The sequence below is a fragment of the Spermophilus citellus genome (genome assembly GCF_964194105.1).
Source record: "Spermophilus citellus genome assembly, chromosome: 2".
Lineage (NCBI taxonomy): Eukaryota > Metazoa > Chordata > Mammalia > Rodentia > Sciuridae > Spermophilus > Spermophilus citellus.
Window position 1 is genome coordinate 240,228,063 of NC_138183.1, and position 22,951 is coordinate 240,251,013.

General features: G+C 34.6%; 1 protein-coding gene across 1 annotated transcript; it reads left to right on the forward strand.

Annotated features, from left to right (window-relative positions):
* Positions 1-9,637: 9,637 nt before the first annotated feature.
* Positions 9,638-10,582, forward strand: LOC308641824 (olfactory receptor 4S2-like; the record flags this gene model as incomplete). The annotated part of the gene is made up of 1 exon (XM_081280411.1): positions 9,638-10,582. The coding sequence occupies one exon, from the start codon at positions 9,638-9,640 to the stop codon at positions 10,580-10,582; it is 945 nt and encodes a 314-aa protein (XP_081136537.1).
* Positions 10,583-22,951: the final 12,369 nt, after the last annotated feature.

A 22,951-nucleotide genomic window follows, 5' to 3' on the forward strand; every position in this document is an offset into this window, starting at 1 on the left:
GTTTGCACAGTAATACATAAGGATTCTGATCTTGGAAATATACAAGGAAACATTTCTCTTGTGAACAAGAACTCCTAGGGGTAGCAGGCACCCTGTTTATATATAAAATATATATATATATATTTGAAATGCGAAGACTTATTTATTTATTCTTTGGCAGGGTTATTGGGAATTGAACTCAGGCACACTGTGTCACTGAGCCACATCCTCAACTCTATTTTGTATTTTATTTTTAGAGAAAGGGTCTCATTGAGTTGCTATGTGCCTCGCCAATGCTGAGGCTGGCTTTGAACTTGCAATTCTCCTGTCTCAGCCTCCCTAGCTGCTGCGCCTAGCTGAAGACTCACTTAATTTAAAATTATTATTTTTCTTTCTAAAATGTCATCTTTTGCTTTGATTACTGTTAGGATGGCCTTAGGCCTAAGCCTAAGCAACTTCATTTTTAAAAACCTGCAGTTTCACCAGGCACAACCACAGATCCCTCCAGTATGGCCTCAAACAAGTTACTTCCCCTCACCCTGATAAAAAGAGTGAAGCCCCTGGCAGGCTGTCCTCCTCTGATAAGAGGGAAAGGCAGAAGATCAGGGTGGAGACCACCAGACCAGATGTTTCTGACCCCAGGGTAAAGGATGTCACTGAGAAATCCAGTGGTAGCTGATAAGGATTGAAAGGGGGTGGGGGGGTAAAAAAAAATTAGTATAAATAATAGAGCAAATAAATAGGGATTCAGCCAGCCAAAAGCAAGGATGCACCTTAGCTGGAGAGCCTGATGAGGACCTGACATCCCATCATTTGTCAATCGTTTCCTGAGCCTCTGTGTGATCCTTACCACTTTCAAACTCTATGGCTCCTCTGGACCTTAGTGAGAGGTGCAACCCCTCCCTATGACCCCCTCCTCAACCCATAGTCCACTCCACACCAGGAAAAGCCTGCCTTGGTTCCAGACCTGATCACTGTGGTCTGAGTGAGTGTGCATCTGCTGGACTTAAAGCCTAAAACTTAAGACCTTTGAACTTAGCATGTAGGGGAAATATCTGTCTTTAGCCTATCATGATTAAGTGTGTTTTGCCGTGCTTACAATTAATCTAGAATTGTTTGCTGTGAATTAATTAATCTAGAATTGTTTGCTGTGAATTTATTATGTCTATTGAAGTGCCTAGCATTAAGGATTGTAGTTTTCTTGATTAAGAACTTACAGAGTACAGAATTCAACAGACACTAGTATGGCAGTATGTATAAACGTGGCTGTTTAACCAATGTGATCCTGCAATTTGTACACGTGGGAAAAATAAGAATTCATACCCCATTTGAATCAAATGTATGATATATGATATGTCAAGATCATTGTAATGTTTTGAGCAACTAATTAAAAAAAAAGAACTTACAGAGTGAAATTGTATTGAGTAATTTGAGTGAATGATGCATTGAAAGGGGCAGAAACACGTGGACATTCTTTATTTCTCCCCTAGACTGCATATGTCACAATTTTGCCCCCTTGTGACGACAATTATTTTTAAAAAGATTTTCTTTCTTTCTTTCTTTCTTTCTTTCTTTCTTTCTTTCTTTCTTTCTTTCTTTCTTTCTTCCTCTCTCTCTCTCTCTCTCTCTCTCTCTCTCTCTCTCTCTCTCTCTCTCTCTCTTTCTTTCTTTCTTTCTTTTTTAGTGGTAACCAGTCCTGATACACTATCTTTAAAAATAGGACATGACTTCCTATTTGTGATAAATAGACATACTTAAATTATCTTATGATATGTGTGAGCTTTTTGGTTATTTGGTATAAGTGAATTTGTTGGCTTCAGTATTTGGAGATAAATCCATTGAAGTGACTACATTATTTTAGAATTAAAAATCTAGTTTTGAATAAATATAAAAGATAATTTTATTATAAAGCTTTTAATTTAGTGATTTTCAGTGACCTTTAAAATATTTAATAACTTGTAATCTGTAGAATTGAAAATAAATTAATTAAAAATGTAGTTTTTAAAAAAATAAAAATAAAATTGAGCACACTTGAAAAACCAAAGTAATTGCAGGTAACAATCATCAGAATTTACTTATACTTGACTTATTAGAAAATTAGCACAAGAATTGCCATTGGCATTGTATCACATTCTTACAATATCTTTAAATCATCTTTCTGACTATACACACAACTTCTAGAAGCCCACAGACCCCATTAATTTAGGAAATTGGACCTAGATGATCATCATTGCATGGAAGAAAGACAGGAGCAAAAGACTCAGAAGCATCTGACATTTTCCTGCAGTTTTGTGATATGATTCTGATTTCCATTTCAAGAACATATAACTTTAGCTTTTAAGGTACATTTCATGTTTTTATTACTGCATTATAGTTGTACATGATATCGGGGTTCAATATTGACATAATGCAGTAGCATTTGCTTCACTTTAGTCTCCCCAGTTCTTCCTCTTTCTCTCTGCTTCTCCTCTCACTGTTTCCCTTTCTCTCTACTGGCATTTTATATTTATGTTTGAAAACAATATCAAATAATTAAACTGAACAATAAGCACAATGATGATAAGAAACTGATTGAAAATGAATAAATAATTTTGGTAAATTAATTGATTAATGCTTTTATAAAACACTTCCTTAAAATATTAGTTCTTATAACTTGACTGGTCTGTGAACACTGCAGTTCCCCATATTGTTATGAGAAATTTTTGCCCATAGAATTTGAGTGATACTTTCATAAATAATATTCTGATAATGGTAGATCAGAACAAAGATGCCCATTACCTAACTTAGTCTATCATGTATTCCATGAGATTTTGCAATAATCCTGGACATTTTAAATGAATGTGGTATTATAGGGAATTTTTGTCAGCCACAGCTGGAAGACTTCAAATTATATAATGATTGACTGTATTTGATAAACATATAGATATTTAACCCCCAAACTAAAAAGACCTATGGAGACATAGGTCTTTTGGAAAATATTTGATTTGATTATTTATAAACATATTTTTTCTTTTATCAGTTTTATCATTTAATGTTCCCAACTTGTAAAATGAAAAACCTTATCATCTACCAGATAATTTGGGATTTACACTAAAGAATAGTTCAAGGCTTCATAGGTTCTACTGAAATACATATTCAGTTGAATGTTAAGTTCATTGAAACAAAATGAGCTGCGCTTGCTCTGAAAATTCTTAGAGATTCACAGGATATTTCTCAGTGTTAAAATTTATTTAATATTTTAAATTGTGCTTTATGGATATAAAGAGAGGTGAAATACACTGTTGTATTTGCATACATACGTACATATGTTCATAGGTACATAGTGTGATTTGGTCAGTTTAATTCTGCAGTTTTCCTGTTCCTTCTCCTTCCCTCTCAAACCTCTTTCTCTGTTCCCCTGGTCTCCCTTCTGCTTTTCAGAAAATCCTTCCTTTTTTTCCCCCTTCCTCCCCACTTATTTTGCTCTAACTTTCATATATATGAGAGAAAATATTTGGCTCTTCACTTTCTGAGTCTGGTATGATGCTCTACAGTTCCATCCATTTACCATCAAATGTCATAATTTCACTCTTCTTTATGGCTGAGTAAAATCCCACTGTGTATTATTTATAAGCACCTGGGTTAATTCCACAACATGGCTGTTGTGATTGGTGCAGATACATTGATTTTCCTGTGTCACTATTGTATGCTGATTTTAGTTCTTTCCGATAAATATCTAGGAGTGGGATAGCTGGGTCATGTGGTGTTTCCATGATTAGTCTTTTGAGGAATCTCCATAGTGCTTTCCAGAGCATTTGTACTAATTTGTAGTCTCACCAAGAATGTGTGAGTGCCGGGGCTGGGTTGTATTTTGATGGCAGAGTGCTTGCCTAGTACAAGTGAGGCACTGGGTTTGATCTTTAGCGTCATATATAAATAAATAAATAAACAAACAAAATGGATAAAATACAGGTAACTGTGTTCATCTACAACTAAAAAAATAAAAATAAAAAATGTGTGAGTGTACCATTTTCCCCACATCTTTTCCAGCATTTATCATAATTTGTAATCTTGATGACTGTCATCCTGACTAGAGTGAGATGAAATCACAATATAGTTTTGATTTGCATTTGCTTGATTTCTAGGTGTATTAAATTTTTTTTTGCATATATTCTGGCCATTTGTATCTGTCCTTTTAAATTAATAATAAAATAGCCAATGGTTAGCTAATTTTTCTATTTTATTACATACATATATCTGACCTGTTTTACACAAGAATACTTTATGGTAGGTATATAATCCCTGTTTGACAAATGAGAAAAATAAAATACAGAGAGTTTTGGAACTTAACTAATATTATGCAAAAATTAAGTAATAGGCCATTTACGGGAAACCACATATTCTAACTCAAGCACACTCGAAATGATAACTTGTTTTCTTGTAAAAACAATAAACATTTTCACTTTATAAGCTGAAAATTAATCTTGTTTTCTAAGAAAAATTATTTTTGTAACTAAAGAATTCAAAGTGATGCTGAAAATCAGGGGTTGAATTTTTGTTTGTTTGTTTCTTGTTTTTTAGAGAATATGGTAAGGCAGGGTGTACACTGGTGTTTGACTCTATGTCAGGATTTCATCCAATGGATATTTTATCAATGAACTTGTTTCAGCAAAGATGACAAAAATCTAGTAATCAGAGGCTTTAAGTAAGGTGGCATTTGTACTCAGTGCACATACATCAAAGGCACCAGTTTCTCCACTGTACAGTTTGATCAATACTCTTGTTGGATCAGCTAACTCAATGATGTAGTGGAATGTCCATTCTGAAGGTCATGATTGAGACAAAGAAACATTTACGGTCTTTAAGAGATCTTTGAACAATCTGGCATTCAGCTGACCTAGTGGTGCTTGGCTGGGCTTATTTCCAGACATTGTGGTGTATATGTCTGGTGTATACATGGTAGTTTTCCCCCTTTGCATTAGAGGCATCAGAACAATGAATCAAAAAGGCATTACCACTTGTAAACAGCAAAGAATTTAATTCCAGATACCCTGACATGTGATAAATATTTTCATTTCTGGGTATGTTTAAATGAGAAAACCATTGGCCTATGGAGAAACATGAAAACTATGTTTATATATTTCAATGAGAATTGCTTGGAAATGTTTTTACACTAGTTTATACTGTTTACATGGATAGTTCTATAATCTTCTGTTAGAAGATAGAGGAAGAAATGTTTTCAGTTTGTTCCACTACCAACTAAATTAATTGTTTCACTTGCAAAATCAGAAGGGTATGGAGAACAGTGGCAAAGAACAGGAGAGCATCATCTGGGATTGGGGTCTCTGATGACCTTGTGGTTGTGGCATGCCTGGATGCTTAGCTGCTATGGTAATGCCGTGCATGAAGAGACTCTTTGCAGTAAAGTCTTATCAGCTTCAACCTTCATCTCTGGTACATAATTCCTAGGAGTAGAGGAACTCTCTTTTTAGAAAACCACAGTGTTTCACCAGCTCTGTTACTCTTGAACCTGCCCACTTAACAGTAACTTTAAACAATGAATTTTCTTGAGAGCTACACAAAGCTCCTGCAACTGTAGGAGCTTTGATACTGCAACTGTAGATTGCAACCAGGAAAAAACTGCATAAATGTTTCTAGCCCTGTAAATTTCTGAGTACAAAGAATAATGCTGGCATAGCCTCTAACCTGATAATGAGACATATATAAATAAAGATTACTGACATGCCTCTTTAGACCTGTTTCTCCATCAGACAGTAGCACTCCACCCAAACCCAGCATTATCTTCAAAATCATTCTGTGTGTGTGAGTCTCAATTTTTCTTATCTGCCTTCACCCCTCTCTGGAACCTGCTAGTTTGCTAGTTTGTTTGTGCTGTTTGTCGTAGAAGGGTTGGTGATTATTATTTTTATTATTATTATTATTATTATTATTATTATTTAAAGGGCCAAACAAAATTATAATTTACTATCTTGTCATACGAAGGATGGAACACTACAAGATTGGCAGTCTTATAACTGTATATCTTTGGAATATAATGCTTATGTGGGTTAGACTTTCATTATAATTGGAGAGCTTCAGCTCTCTTGAATCTTGGTCATATCCTTCATATTAACCAAGAGGAGACTCCATGAGCTCCTCCAATGGGTATTGGCTCAAGAGCTTTTGTAATCAGGTCTAGATTTATAAAGCCACTGATGAAAACCTGAGTAATCTCATATATTCCACTTACTGGCAGAGACTCATGGATCTAACTGCTGTTGCCTTGGTAGGGACATTAAAAAATTAATATTGTGAATATTCCCCAGATGTCAAGAATGTAATGCAAAGGCATGCAGGAAAGAGCACTGTGAATAAATGTATCAAACTGATGACTCATATTTATTACAAGTTCTTCTAAATGTCTTTAAGAGCCGCCCCTGTGTGATGTGCAAAAGAACTATTGGGGAGTATTTTCCAAATGTAATTTTTGGTTTCTTTTGGCTCACAGAGCTCTTAGGCTTTATATACTATATCATTTGAAAAGTTGCACAAACATGAACCCATCACACATTTGCTTCTTGATGTTTTTCCTGTTTTCCTTTTTTGAGTTAATTTCTCTGTTAAACTCAGATGAGAAAAATATGAACAAGATCTCCTTTTCATTTTTTTTGTTATTGTTCAAAAACAAAAAAACAATATATACATATATATATATACATATATGTGTATATATATATATATATATATATATATATATAGAGAGAGAGAGAGAGAGAGAGAGAGAAAGAGAGAGAGATCGATATCAATATCGATATAGATAGATAGTAGGGTCTGCAGGGGAAAGAAAAATAGACAAGCATGAGGGAAAAGAAAATAAAAAGAATAGGACAAGAATTAACCTTAATGATTAAAACTCAAAATCTAAAGGAATTATAGTCCCCACTATAGTTCATCCCAGGTGTGTATCATAAATGCATCTCATCCCAGATCTTTCTCTAGAATCCAGCATACATCCCTTTAAGAAGAAAATAAGTGAACCCCCAAAGTACCATCATATCTACCCTTTCCATTCTTGAGACCTTTCTAAAGAGTAGACTAATTCAATTTCAATACACAAAAATACATATTTAATACATTTTATATGAAATATATACAATTGAATGTATATATCAAGGGTCATTAATTCAGGGAACAATATGCAATCCTAAAATTACTATGTTTGATGAATTGCTTTACAATTAAGGTAACTGTTCTAAATGTAAAACTCGATTGGATTTAAAATTAAGCAAATCCATTTTTAATTTTAAAAATAATTGAAAAGAATACACTATTTTAATCTCTTTATAGGCATGTGATATTGTTATAATTATGGTAGACGGCTTTGGGAAAAAAACTTTCCCTATGGTCATTACCATATTGCATCATTTCTTCTACAATAACTTTATAAGCAGAGAAAGAAACATTTCTTACCAAAGATATTGCAGAACAGATAGTTTCATTAGGTGAAAGAACAGTGATTTTGTAGCAGCCTTTGAGTTTAGGTGATCAGTATTCTCTTGAACTAATTATTCACAAAACAATTCCTCAGGCATCAGCCTTATTTCAGTTTGAATCTGTACACAAATGATATCAGGAAGACAAAGAAAAGTAAAACCAAATTCAACTCCTGGGAAATACAGGTGAGATGTTTTGTTCTATAATTGTTATAGGTCATTTATGTGCAATGAGAAATTCAGTGCAATGTCTATATTATACATCTGTAATATAATTGGAAGACACACTTCTAAGAAGTTATAGAGAAACTAAATTTAGATGATAAATAATAAAGTATATGTGTGCATGACCCAGAGTTAGGATAGCATGAATGTGAATAGAAAATGTCAATCATTTCAAAAGACAGTGAGATTGTATCACATTACAAATGATCAGAAAGGGGAAAATGGATTACATTTAGCTGAGTCTTGATTTCAAAAGACAGAAGAATTTTTCTAAGACTTTGTAGAAAGAACTGTAGAAAAAAAGATCTCAAGCTCATGTGGGGAAACTCATTTTCTTCTACAATGGAGGTAAACAACATTGTTCACAGTTGTTGAAAACAACTATTATTTGTGTTCTTGTAAAGTGAAGTGCTCTCAGTGGAGAATAGTACTATTTTCTAAGTCAGTAGAAAAAAAAAAGCAGGGGAAGGAATGTGTGAATCAGGGGTTGTGGCTGACTTAGATCTGATTTGCAGTATTGCTATTACTGTTATTACCATTAGTATTTCAATTTTGGTGGGGAGGGGGGTACCAGGGATTGAACTGAGGGACATTTGGCCACTGAGCCACATTCCCAGCCGTATTATGTATTTTATTTAGAAACAGGGCCTCACTGAGTTGCTTAGCACCTTGCTTTTGCTGAGGCTGGCTTTGAACTTGTGATGCTCCTGCTTCAGCTTTCCAAACCCCTAGAATTATAGGTGCATGCCACATCAAGTATTGCTATATTGTAACGCACAAAAGTAACCAGAACTGTGATGAATACCCCAGGATCTATAGTACACAAACCTGATGAAATCTATAGTTGTCAAAAAGCTGGCAATGCCTGACGTTTTATTCCTTCAAAAGGCTAGCTAATAGCACCAAGCCAATAGCAGTAGAAAACATATTAGGTAGACACTAATGGGGATGGGATTACAACTAGAGGAAACATTCACCTCTGTGACCTGAGTTACTGGCGAACCCTGAAAACCCCTAAATAAAAACTCCTCTGTATGCCTTTTCCATCAAAACTTAAGAGTGACCTCACTAGTGTGTCTGTTTATCCACTTACATTTAACAACATGCATTTTCTAAACCCAACATAATAATCACTAAAGGACAACCTCTCCCAAAAATGTTGAATTCACTCAAACTTGGAGAATATAATATTCTAGCATTAGACTTGAAAAATTGGAAGGACACCTGAGAAATATTCACACAAAAAGTTGGATCTTTTGTTTTTATGTTTTTCATTTTCTTCAGTTTCAGGGCATTTGTTTGTTTTAGTTACTACACAAATGTTTAGTAACAAATAAGGACATTAGTAAATCCTGGTAAAACTTCAGACACTCCACATTGCAAGAGCTTGTGCACAAACAGAGACCATATATTCATACATGAATATCTGAAGGGGAGCCTGCAGAAGTCACCCAATATGGACATATCAAGGACCCATGAGTGTATGTAGTGACCATATGTGGCTGTATTCAGAAAGGATCACATGGGGGATATTTTTAATCTACCACCAAAACAAGAGAAATCTTGTCTACAAACAAAGAGTTGTTTTATATCTGTTCATGTGTATTTTACAGAACTAACTAAATATTTATCCATAATGAGATAAGTAAACCTTAGGAAAATGTTAGGCATGTGAGAACCTTGGTTTGATATATTATTTCAGGGATTTGCTTTATCTCTGTTTTCTGCTTCCTCATTTCAAGTGAATAAATGTGGTATATTATTGAGGTAAAATAAAAGAATGGAGACACTAAAATTTTAATAATTATTCTTGTCAATCACAGTCAGTACCCATTTTTTCAGTTTCAACTACTGTCATCATTCATTTTATCCTGAGTTCAAAATAAATGCTAATAGTCTTTCTGATGTTTTATTTCAGATAATTTAACAGTTTTGTTCACTTAGCTTACCTGATTCATTACATGGAACAAATAAATAACGTAACTGAATTTATTTTCTGGGGCCTCTCTCAGAATCCAGAGGTTGAAGGAGTCTGCTTTGTGGTGTTCTTATTCTTTTATGCAGTCATTCTTCTGGGAAACCTTATCATCATGCTGACCATTTTCATGGGGAATCTTCTGAAGTCTCCCATGTATTTCTTCCTCAACTCCTTGTCATTTGTGGACATTTGTTTCTCTTCAGCTACAGCACCCAAGACAATTGTTGGCCTTTTAGCAAAGAACAAAACTATCTCATATGAGGGGTGCATATTGCAACTCTTTGGGTTGCATTTCTTTGGAAGCACTGAGATCTTCATTCTTATAGTAATGGCCTATGATCGTTATGTGGCCATCTGTAAACCCCTGCACTATATGACCGTCATGGACAGGGAGAAGTGCAATAAAATGCTCCTGGGGACCTGGGTAAGTGGGTTCATCCACACTGTTATCCCCATATCTCTAGTAGTTCAGCTACCCTTCTGTGGACCCAATGAGATTGATCACTACTTCTGTGATGTCCGTCCTTTGCTCAAACTTGCCTGCACAGACACACATATTATCGGTGGTGTTGTGACAGCCAACACTGGTACTCTCACTTTGGGGAGCTTTGTGATCTTGCTCATTTCCTATAGTGTCATTCTGGTGTCTCTGAGGAAGCAGTCAGCAGAAGGAAGACGAAAAGCTCTGTCCACCTGTGGAGCTCACATTGCGGTGGTCATCATCTTTTTTGGTCCCTGTATTTTCACATACATGCGCCCTGATGTTACATTTACAGAGGATAAGATGGTGGCTGTATTTTATACCATTATCACTCCCATGCTAAATCCCATGATTTACACACTGAGAAATGCAGAAGTAAAGAATGCTATGAAAAAAATATGGGTTAAGAAGGTTTTCTGGATTGCCAACAGCAAAAATTGGAAATAATAATTTAAACTGGGTGATGCTAAAAGTGATCAACCTTAGTTAATTCATCTCTACAATAAAGAAAATAATAACATCAAAGGATTTTCAGAAGTAACAAATGACAGAAAAACATATTGCACAGAATTAAGGTATTCTTTATCATGATCATTATACTTACAAACAATTAGATATGTTCTAAATATTCAAAGGTTCGGGAGTCTGAGTATGCTGAGAATCTGAACATGAGCAGAGTAAGCAACATTATTTTCTCCTGTTGCTCTTTATCTTTTATGGTTTTCTTTAAGTGTTTAAAAAAACTACTATGAAATATTTAAGGTTATTTCTGTTATATAAAACAATGTTTGGTACAGATTGGAAAATCAATAATGCATAGATTGGATGAATGACAGAATACATAAAAACATCAAATCTTAGCTAATGAATTTTGATATGTCTAACAAAACAGTGAAAACATTCTAGTAATCTTGGAATGGGAACACGTGGTATGTTCAGGAAGTTAGAAATAAAACACAATCTTGGAAAATAAAAAAAATGCTTTTATCTATTGGTTGTGGGAATAAACAGTTTTTTCCATTCTGAGGATTGATTTTTTTAGATATATATACTATTGTCTTTGAACCCTGTCAACTATGTGTCTCACTAACTATATATATCTCACTAACTTACTTCTTCTGACTGTGAACTTTGTCATCTGTACCTGCTGTAAAGTGACTACCAGCCAGGATGAAGAATGTGAATTAAAACAAAGCCACAAATGAGAACCAGGCTACTGTGATTCAATATCAAGTGTAAATACAACCTACTTAAATGCATGTGCTGGAATCCACGATTCTTATAATATTTGAGCCAAAGAGCTTTACTGAATACACAAAGCCATTTTTCATTGACTGAACTAACATTATTTCCACATCTGGGTTCCAGAGGGACCCATAAAGGACAGGTATTATTTTTTTAACATTAACTTTTTTGTGCCCTGGTGGTAAATTTCTCCTTAACCGTGACAGTGACCTGAGCATTATTCTTTACAATAAATAAACATATCACTGATTGTCTCTGCCATTGTTTCCTTGTCACATCCACAAATCTAATAGTATAGATGCTGCCTTCACTTAGGTTTGTGTTTATGGTTGGGGTGGAGTGTAAGCTTTACATATGACAAAGACTGTGGTGCTCAATAGTGAAATCTGATGTGGTTGAATCCACAAAAATAGAGGTGTAAATATTATACATCTTCAAGACATCTATATAAGTAGCTATAAGACAAGTATAAGGCTTGTTTCAAAACTATGTATATCCATGGATATTGCCCCAGTTTAAGAAGCATGCACTGGGCTTCCATGTGCCACTATTAAATCAATTGTGAAATGGAAACTAAATTTATGCTCCTCAATGTATGTTTATCATTAATGTCACCGATGGGGTTTTCTGTAAATATAACAAACTATTCTGAGAGAGTCTAACTCTTTTAAAAAGTCAGCAATATGAGCTATGCAAATACCAGTCTTTTTAACTATACCTTTGAGTTATTTTCATACAGTCAATAGAACATCTGCATACTTAGATGTACAAATTTGGGAATAGATGATTCTTGATGCATTTAGAAAACAAGAGATGGCTGTATCAATGGAATTCAAACAACACCATCTGTTCTGTTAAAACTGAATTTAGAAAACTGGATTATAAACATGTGTTCTCCATTCAATAACTTTTTCCACCCTCATCTTTCCATTACGTCATTGAACTAACAGATTAATCCTGTGCGGGTATTTGTGACATCAGAATTCTTATCTGTTTTTCAAAAACAGAGTAGAACACATGGAAGAGGACTCAAGTTTCCATCACCGACTTCATAAACATCCTTGTTCACAAAACTCCTGAGTCAGTTCCCATCAGAGGAGATCAGAGAGTCTTGAGCTATTCCTAGGGAGATGCATAAGAATCACAAGAACTCACACTCTCCTCAGCTCTAGTGAGAGGAGCTCGCCGCCAACTGCGCATTTGATTTTGTGGATGCAGGAGCACAACATTGAATGCCACCCTGGTCACACAATGGCAGAACTGACTTTGGTTGGAAACTTCTTTGATTACAAAGATGGAAATCATTCTAATTTTCTAGGTAAAAAATACTAAAGATTTTCTTCCTATGTTTTCTCTTTGGGGCTATACTCCTCTCCCCTGGGGCAGTAAAAACCATTCCAGACACATTTCCGAGCAAGTCTCAATAAAACATATAAGCATTGTTTTTATGTTCTTCCATGTGACATCCTTTTTCTCAATTAAATATATCCAGAAAGAAAAACAGGTATCACATGTAGGAGTGTCTAGAATTAAAGTGCTTCCTGTTTTCTGAGTGAGAATTTTTCATTTTTCAATGTTTTGAGCCCGGTTCTTCTAGAGTGAGCAGTTGTTCAATTTGACTGGCAGAGTAAAAGAACACTGCTGCTTTGTGCATGAGAAAGAAAAGCTCCTGGAGGAATCTGGAATTTGTAATTAAGCACAGCCACATCAGACTAGATTATCTGATTTCCATCTTCCCAATGATACATCAAAAACATTACTTTTTTCATTAACCAATAGTTGTAGAATGAACTTTTGCATAACACTACCAACTTTGCTCTTTCAAGAACAGTTTTTTCAAAAACATATAGAACCTCAAAAACAGTTACGTAAAGGTACCTTGAAAGAAATAACATAAAAAGTCAAGCTACAGCTAATGGACATGAAAGACAGAACGTTCTGGTTTCTATTCATTATATCCAGGCATTAAATAACTATGGATGATGTACACCCATAATATCAGGTACTTATAAAGCTAAAGCAGGAGCATCACTAGTTTGAGGCCAGCCTCAGCAACTTAGTGAAACACTGTCTCAAAAAAGGGAGGGGATGCTGGGAATGTAGCTCCATGGTACAGCACCCCTGAGTTTAATCTGCAGTAATCAAAATACATATATACTATATTATTTATACTTACACCTAGATACACAGCCTTCCGCTCTTCCATTATTTTTTTCCAGGGATCATACAAATGAAGAATGTAATACTAACAATGCCTGGGTCAATTCTCTGTCACTCTGATATTTTTGATAAATTATGAAGATTAACAAAAAGTAAATCAGAGCCATGTTCAAATAGACCTATTAATTTGGGGGAGAAACAAAATAGTCAAATGTTCATAACAAGCAAATTGACTTTACTATTTGAAACATGTGGCCTATATACACATCAAGAACAGGCTTATTGAAAATAAACACCGGGATCAGACCCCTGTCTGTGCAGCAATAGTTGTCTCTGTTAAACTTCACTTTTCTGAATTGGATGATCCCACTAGGCATAATTTCTAGAGCAAAAACCAACATCAAAATCAGAACCTGAATTGATCCACAATGTTCTTCTTATTTCCTTTCTAGTATGACACATTTCTAAACCTCATCTAATGCTTCCAAGTTTCCTAATTTTTCAAGCATAACTCAAGCCCAGGTCTCTTTGAAAATGAAAGGCATTGCTGAAAACCTGGGGCTAATTTCTACAAATGCACTTGTGACCTGGACACTTGGACACTGCTGTAATTAGAGTGTGCACAATTCAATACCTTAATAGGGACTGTGAGTATGTGATAGTGCAGTAGAACATGGCAGCCCTGTGTTTCTCCTATGTAAAAACCTGGTGAACATTCACCCCCATTTTTGGATCTATTTCTGCAAGGATATGGTGTGTTGTAGATGACAGTAGATGATCTGGTGTCCCTTCCAATTCACAGACAATGAATATTCCTACATATATGGAACAATTTCCTCAACATACTGAAGAGAATATAGAATTATGCTCCAATTTTTAGTAAGTTTTACTTGCTTTATCTCCCCTGATTTTACAGCAGTAAGTATAATTAATAATTTTAAATTGCATATATTCACAGTGTATTATGTGATGATTTGATATCTACACAGCCTATGAAATAATTACCACAGTTAAACTGATTTATATGTCCAACACCACATTCGTTTTCTTTGTATGTCAATGTACAGTGTTGTGAGCCCGCTTCATGGTGCAAAGCCTTTCTTCATTCCTAGGATAAGAATACCCATGCATGTTGAGGTCACACCTTTGTTTAGTTTGAAAGATTAAACAAACCCCTTAATGCTATTCACATGTTTCACATACACAGAGTAATAATTAATTGCACACCAGGAACATCTATTTTTTTATTTGTGTTCCTACCTAATTTCAGACCATAAGTCAACATGATGAATCTTTCATGCTGCACATTTACAAAGAGTATCATTTGAAGAATTTTGAAGACTTTTAACATGCGGGGGGAAAAAAGTAACCATGCAAATATTCTGTGAGTTTGAGGAAAGGTATTCATCTAAATGCATGCTGTTCTACTAGTTAATTAAAAAGAAAAATAGAAAAAAATTTTCAACCCTCTTGAGACTTCTAACTACTTGAATACATCACCAATTGAGCACGGAATTAATTAAAATAACTCTGATAAATATATTGTAAATAGTATAATCATATTGCAATTTTCATTTTTTGAAGCATAATTTGTTTCAAAGTAATTAAATTACCCAACACATACTTTTTGCATTGGTTTATTGCATGTATATTAGTGGGAATCTCAAAAGGAAGTGCTTGGGAAGACTCTATATCTATGAGAGGGATCTCTGTTAAAATACATTTGTTTCCCAAAGAAAGGAACAACTCCCAAACTATGCAGTCTTTACAATTTATCATATTTATGAAGTATAATAATTCCTATTAAATCTGAGATAAACAAAGACAAAATGTTCCAGAACTTAAGATATGGAATGGAATTGGAATATCATATAATCTAAGTTTATGTTCAGAGAAGATAAAGATAATTATTGTTGTTGTTGTTGTTTGCATGAGCCACACCATTTAATTGAATGGCAATACTTGGAAAACTTGAATATTTCAAATCTATTGTGGTTCTTTTATCTCTGAAAGTCCTTGCAATATTGGTGTGTTTCTAACTTTTTCTTTTGTCTGTGATGTTGGGGCTCCTATAGTATAAGAAACAACAAGATGTTGTTATTATTCAGATGTTATTATTATTTACATGTACATAAATATATAATACAAATAATAATAATAACAGTTCAGATTTGCAGACACATAGAACTTTCACTGAGGAAGGCTTATAAGGATAATTTATAATTTGGCCATCACAAGTTTCCAAGTTATATGTAGAGTTACATTTGCACTTCAAATCTTTTCCTATCTGAAATAAGTTAGATACTATATACAAAGGTCCTCAAATGTTTGGTATTTCCTTTGCTCCAGTGCAGCATAACTCTGGTAAGTGAGGTCTTCTCAATATTTTCTTTCCCTCAAGAAGACCCTGTTCACATCATTTGCTGTAACTTGTAATTTGTCCAAGTCCCAAGAAGATTGATGCCCATGGAGACTTTTTGAAACACATGGCCTATACAATAGCCTCCTTTATTCAATTAGATTTAACCAGACAATCAAGTCCAAAACTGCCAAGATTCATTCTTTAAAAGTGTTCTCCTAGCATGCACAGCTCACATTAGTGAAGTGAATTCACCTCTTCTTTTGTGGTAAAGCCATCTCCTTTCACCCTAGGAGCTTTGCTTGTATTATGGTGGTATCTGCCTCTATAATTTGGTCTGTACGTATTGAAGGGCTGTGGTACCATCTTGGGACCAGAACAAACATCAGTCTTTGGAGATCCATCCTATGCATTCATCAGACAAAGGAAAACTATTGGTATGAGTACTGGCAGAGGATTGATTCCACTGCCTAAGAGTTCACATATTTTCCAAGTTCAAGATTTCAGTTCTCCTCACCTAAATCTGTCCTTTCCATTTCTGGAATATGCTCCACAAGATAATGCTCAGGCTGCAATTTTAAGAGTCCACATATTTTGTTCATAATAGTCACCATATACCTTTCACGAAAATTAAACATGAACATTCCTACTCAGAGTATTTAAAAAAATCCTGGTATGTTTGAGGGCAGAAATTTGGGGCTGTGCAGATGACATTAAGGATAGAGGTTTGAACCCCAACTTTAAACTCCACACTCCTTTGATGTTACATTCCTTGAGGAAACCGAAACATGGATTTCTACAGCAGCAAATACAAAAATTTCCCCTCCTGAGCAGCACTGCACCCTGTCCTTGACAGCTGAAGCAGGAGCCTTTGCTGTGGATCATGTGGCACCACGTTACAGTTAGAAGCGGTTGGCCTTGACTCATGCTATGTATGGTTCATCTCCCAAAGATAAAACTTAGTAAGAATTATTCTGTATGAATTATGTGTATTATAAAATAAATGGTTGCTCTTTTGGATTATAATAATGATAACTAGGAATTCTTAATCCCCATTATCTATCAAATTTAACAGAGCATTTTCACATCTTTCTTTTCTGGTAAGACACTTTCAGTGACAGTTGCTCTACGGCCTTTTGCTCTATAGAAGTGTTCATAAGGTTTACCATTTATATATTTTCAAAACTTTGTTAAGATTGAATTCATATAACATAGAATTCACTCACTGAAAGTCTACAGTTTAAGGACACTTATAACACAGGGTTGTGAAGCTATCAACATCATCTAAGTTTAGGATATTATTCATTCTGCAAAGAGAAACTCATAGCCGTTGTTCATTTCTCTCGACTGACATCTTTCCCAGTCATAGCAAACACTAATATCTCCTTCACCGTAGGTTTATTTACCAAAAAAAAAAAAAAGAAAAAAAAGAAAAGAAAAGAAGAAGAAACATACAATATATGGCCTCTTGTAACATGCTTCTTTAATCATCATTTACTTAAATTTTCATGAATGTTATCTGTATTTATTTCTTTTTATTGTTAAGTAATATTCCATTTACCAGTTGTTGGTTATATTGTTTCTAGAATAAGGCTGCTAGGAACGTGGTGTATAAGTTTTTGTGCAAAAGCATGTTTGTTTCTCTTAGGTGTTTCCCCCAGAATGGATTACATATGTGACCTTCTGAGGAAACACGAAACTATCTTTTATCATGGGAATCCTATTATATGTTTTCACTGGCAATGTTTGAGAGCCCCATTTGCTCCACACCATGGCTGCTACTTGTTAATTTTTATCTGCTATAATTCTGGAGTGTGCTGAGACATCTCATTGTGACTTTGGTTGGGCTTTCTTAAAAGTTAAAAGGTGTTAAACATCTAGTGACCGTTTGTATAACTTATTTATGAGTCATACACATTTCAACATGTACAGTTGCAGACATAAACCAAAGGGTAAAAGCAAAATCTTTGTTGCCACCAAGATTTCCATCTGTAGTTATCTCGTGGTTTAAGAAACAGGTACTGTGACTGAGGTACCTACTGCAGGTAGAAATATGCCCTAGGCACTCCCATTGTGCGGTTTTTGTGTAATTTAAAAAAAGGCAATGTCAAAAAATCTACATGTTATATATTCTAACTCTTTTATTGAACAAATCTTTCTTCTAAAAAATGCAGTGCCACGTAAATACATCACTCACATTTTGCTAATGAAAGTTAAATGTACATTAGTTATTCTTACAATAATAGCAGATCAAGTAGGTTCCAGCTTAGATGCTTAGATACTGATCTAGAAAAGATTATTTCCCAGGGGATTATCAAATTTGGGGAGGTGAAAATGAACAAAAAAGTCTATAGCTGCAGAGGCTGAAGATGTATGAACCCAGGGGTTCATTACCCCACTGAGGTACATCACCAACCTTTTATAAAATGTTGAGTCAATGTGTTGCTAACTTTCTTAATACCTTTTAAATCACTGAGTCTAGTCTCAAAATTGAAATCCTCTTGCCTCAGCCTCCAAAAATGCTGGGATTACAGGTGTGAACCACCAAGCCCTGATCAGCTGCTTATTTATAAATAAGCATGTTCTGTTTGTGGATGTAGGCAACATTATTAACTCTCAGATTAAACTGATTTTGAGCTGAGTGCGATTGCACATGCATGTAATCGCAGTGGCTCAAAGTCAACCTCAGCAAAAGTGAGGCACTAAGCACCTTGATGATACCCTGTCTCTAAATAAAATTTCAAAAAAGGGGCTGAAAATATGACTCAGTGGTCAAGTGTACTTGAGTTCAATCCCTGGTACAAAAAAAAATTGACTTTGAGAAATTTATCATCTCATTTCTCTCAAAATAATACAGTCCTTCATCTGTTTGACCATAAGTCATATTTATCTTTTCTTAAACTTTTCCTAACTTTTATATTTATCTTTTATTAACCTTGACCTAACAATTAATCAACAAAAGAGGGGTGAATGGGAATCTCCCCATGCCTGGTCAATGTTAAGTCCATCTCTTTTAATGTGTTCAAGGAAGAAATAGTTGAAGGGAAGTTAATTTCTTCAACTTTGAAATGAAAAAGGATGTCACTATTTTCATTAGCAAAGGCTACACATTAAGTGACATTGTTATGGATATACCACTGCAAGACTGGCAGTTGATATTGTCATCATATCTCTGTAAAATGCCATTGTTGACCAGATGTGCTCTCTGCGGAACTGGGGAGTCTGAGTTCTTATGCACATTGTTTGTGTCCCTCATAGTAATCAAGAGGAGACTCACCGAGGTCCTCCAGTTTGGAGCTTGTAAATGACCTAAGTTACAAATGACCTAAGTGTACAAAGTCACTGACGGAAACTTGAATACAATCATATGTTTCACTTCCTAGTTTGTGAGACTCATGAATCTGACAGCTGATGCATACCCCCCACCCCCAATTCAATAATTAAGTGCAAAGGAACTCAGGAAAGAGTAGTGTTAATAAAATGTATCAAATTGATACCATGTATACTTATTAACAATTTTTCAAATTTGATCGGTTGGGCCCCTGCGTGATGGACAGAAAGAACTGGTGGAAGTACATATCCCAAACTACTGTTGGTATTCCATTGACTCAGTGAGCTCTTGGACTCTATGAACTACATCATTTTGAAAGTTTGCACAAATCTAAACATCATCATTTCTTTACTTCTTCCTCTTCTTTTTTTTAAATCATTTCTTCAGCTAAAGTCAGATAATGAGAATATGAACAATATATCCTTGATGTTTTTTAGTAAAAGGAAGAATGTGAGATGAGTATTAAGGGGAAAGGAAAGAAAAAACAAAGAAGCAAACATAAAGTGAAATAAAATAATAGAAATAGGAAGTTAAAAAGCAATACTTTTCATGTTCAAAAGCTAATATTAATTAAGGATTTTACTTAAATCTAAAAGAATCATAGGCCACATTACAATTCTAGGAAATGTCAAAATGAATCTGCAAAAACCGTTACATACAGAAACTGTTACATACAATGAAATAGAAAAGCAGTGAACCCCAATAGAACAATACAATCCACATTATTGCAATCAAATAAAATTTCAAAAGAGTAGAATAATTCAATTATTATCAATTAAATAAAAACATATTTCAATATTATTTTATGAAATTACAATTAAATGTGTATATCCAAGATCATTAAAGGAGCAAAGTATGTACTCTTAAAATTACTTGTGTTTGATAAATTGTTTTGAATTACTATGGTTCTAAATGTGTTAATAAATTTGTTTTAAAATAAAGCAATTACATTTATTTCTGGCTGGGTAGGGTGGGGGAGGTACTAGGGATTGAACTCAGGAGCACTGACTACTGAGCCACATCCCCAGCCCTATTTTGTATTTTATTTAGAGAAAGGGTCTCACTGAGTTGATGAGCGCCTTACTTTTGCTGAGGCTGGAGAAAAGATATTTTTTAATCTAAAGAATTTCAAAAGAAACCTCTATATTAAATCTCATTGTCAGGTTGGTGATTTGGTTTAGATTATGGTGAAAGTATTTGAGAAAAGCTCTCCCTAAGGTCATTACAATATTGCATCATTACTTTAAAATATACCTTATAAGTAGAGAAAAGAGCATTCCTTGCCAAAGCTTTGATGCAACAGCAGATTAGGTGAGAGAATGGGGAAGTCTGATGTCTAGAATCTTTTGTGTTTCGGGTATCAGTTATTTTTAACTACTGGTTATTCACAAATCAATTTCTCAAGAATCACTTATTTCACTTTGGACATTAGCACTAAAATCATACTCAGAAGAGACACCAGGATAAAGCAAAACTCAAGTCCTGCAAAATATTTTTGAGATATCTTTATTCTTTAGCAAATATTTAGTATTTGGTGGCATAAAAATTAGTGCAACAACAGTGTTTTAAATACTTGTAATATAACTGTAAGACATTATTCAAAGAAGTTATAGAGGAGAACATTACGATGATAATATAATAAAGTGCATCCAGACAGAACTCTGAGGAAGGGCAATACAAGTATAATAAGATGATGCCAGTCATTGCAAAGCAAAGCGAAATCCTGTCCCATTTTAAGGGATCAGAAAGTGGAGGGTTGATTCCTTTAAGTGGGTCTTAAATTCAATTGGTGAAAGACTTCTAAAATTTTGTGTTATGGGCACCAGAGGAGCACAACTTGTGTGTAGGTGCTCATTTTCTTCTAAAGCACTCAAGTCATATAAATTCACAGTTGTTGAAATAGTCTATGATTTGATTTCTCTTATAATGAAGTGCTTCTCAGTTGAGAATAGTAATTTTTTGCTAAAATCAGGACAAAAGCAACAGAGGAAGTACTGTGTAAAAACAGGGACATGTGCCTGACTTTGAATCTGAATTATAGTATTGCTATTATGTTATTACCATTATAAGTATCATTAGTGTGTGATGCACAAGAGAAGGTGGACTTTGATGATTAGCAACTCTAACATACAGTCCTGACAAAACCTGTAACTGTTCAAAAGCAGAAAATCCCTGGGACAATAGTGCTGCAGAAAGGGTACCTGAGAGCACCAGGTTCAACTGCAGTGGGAAGCAGTGAACTAGATAGATGTTGAAGGGATGGGGTTACAGAGGCATGGGATAATGACAGGAATCATTGATGCCTATGGCTTGACTTTATTAAGAATCTAATAAACTCCTTTAGTCAAAATAACTCCATATTCCCCTTTTCTACCTAAACTGAAATTGGCCCCACTAGTGTGTCTGAAATTCCAACATAGAAAATCCACTTAAGTTAAATTAAATCTATTTAAATTAAACACCAACCATTTTCTAAACCCATAATAATTGTCTCTAAAGGAGAATTTCTTCCTGAACTATTGAGTTCACCCCAGGCCAGGAGAACTCAAATATTCTGGAAGGAGACTAAAAAATTGGAAGGTTACATGAAGGATGTAGACAATAAAGGGCAGAGTCTTTCCTCTGAACATTTTTTTGTTGTTCTTGTTATTGTTACATTTTTCAGTTACTAGACAAATGTTAAAATACCAAGCCATAGTAAATTCTGGAGAATCCTCTATTGTTCTGAGTTTGAAGATAGAGAAGTATCCTGAGACTTCACTTCCCCTCTTTCAAATCAAACAGGGCTCATTGTCTCCACAGACTTCTTTTATGACTTCTTTTTCTCTTAGTTTTCTATCTTTATTCTAACCTACAAGAGGAATTGAATATCAAGGTAGAAATTACTATCCCTACAGTGATAATGAAATTAAAAATCCATCCTTGCAAAAATGAGATAACAAAATCTCTATAACGGTGAGTGATTCATCCTGTTTACAGAACCCTCATTTCAGCATCAAGTTTGTGTAACTGTCCTCTTTTTCCTACGGCACACTCCAGCACCTCTTCACTGTAGGAGCTTAGCTTAAACAGGGGCCATAAGTTCTTCAACAGAAATATCTGAGGGGAGCCTGCAGAAGTCACCCACTATAGACATATCAGGAACTCCTGAGTGGAGGTATTGACCAGGTACAGGACCATTTGGACATGTTTTCACTTCTATGATCCAAGTAAGGGAAACTTCATCAGATATACAATTGACACCATAACCGCAAACAGAGTTATACCCAATGTTCATTGTATCTTTTAAAGAAAGAGAACTAACTGAATTTTTATCTACAAATATTAATATAAATATCTTAAGATAAACACTTTTTTTAAAAAAATGTGTTTCTTTTAGATACACATGACAGAAGAGTGCATTGTGACATATTATACATACATGGAGTATAGCCCTTAATTAGATATGTGACTTTGTAAACACTTAGATGCAGTTTATCTCTCTGTAATTTGTTTCCTGATTCGACATGAATAAATTGGACATATTATAGAGGAAAGATTATCAGAATAGATATAATTTATCTAATTTACAGAAGCATGCCAGTCAGTAGTCAGTACTGATTTTTCCATTTTCGACCACTGTGATCATTCAGTTTATCCTGAGTTAGAAATAAATGCTGATAATCTTTCTGATGTTTATTTTCAGGTAATATAGTTCTTTCAAAATTTGACCTGTTGGACT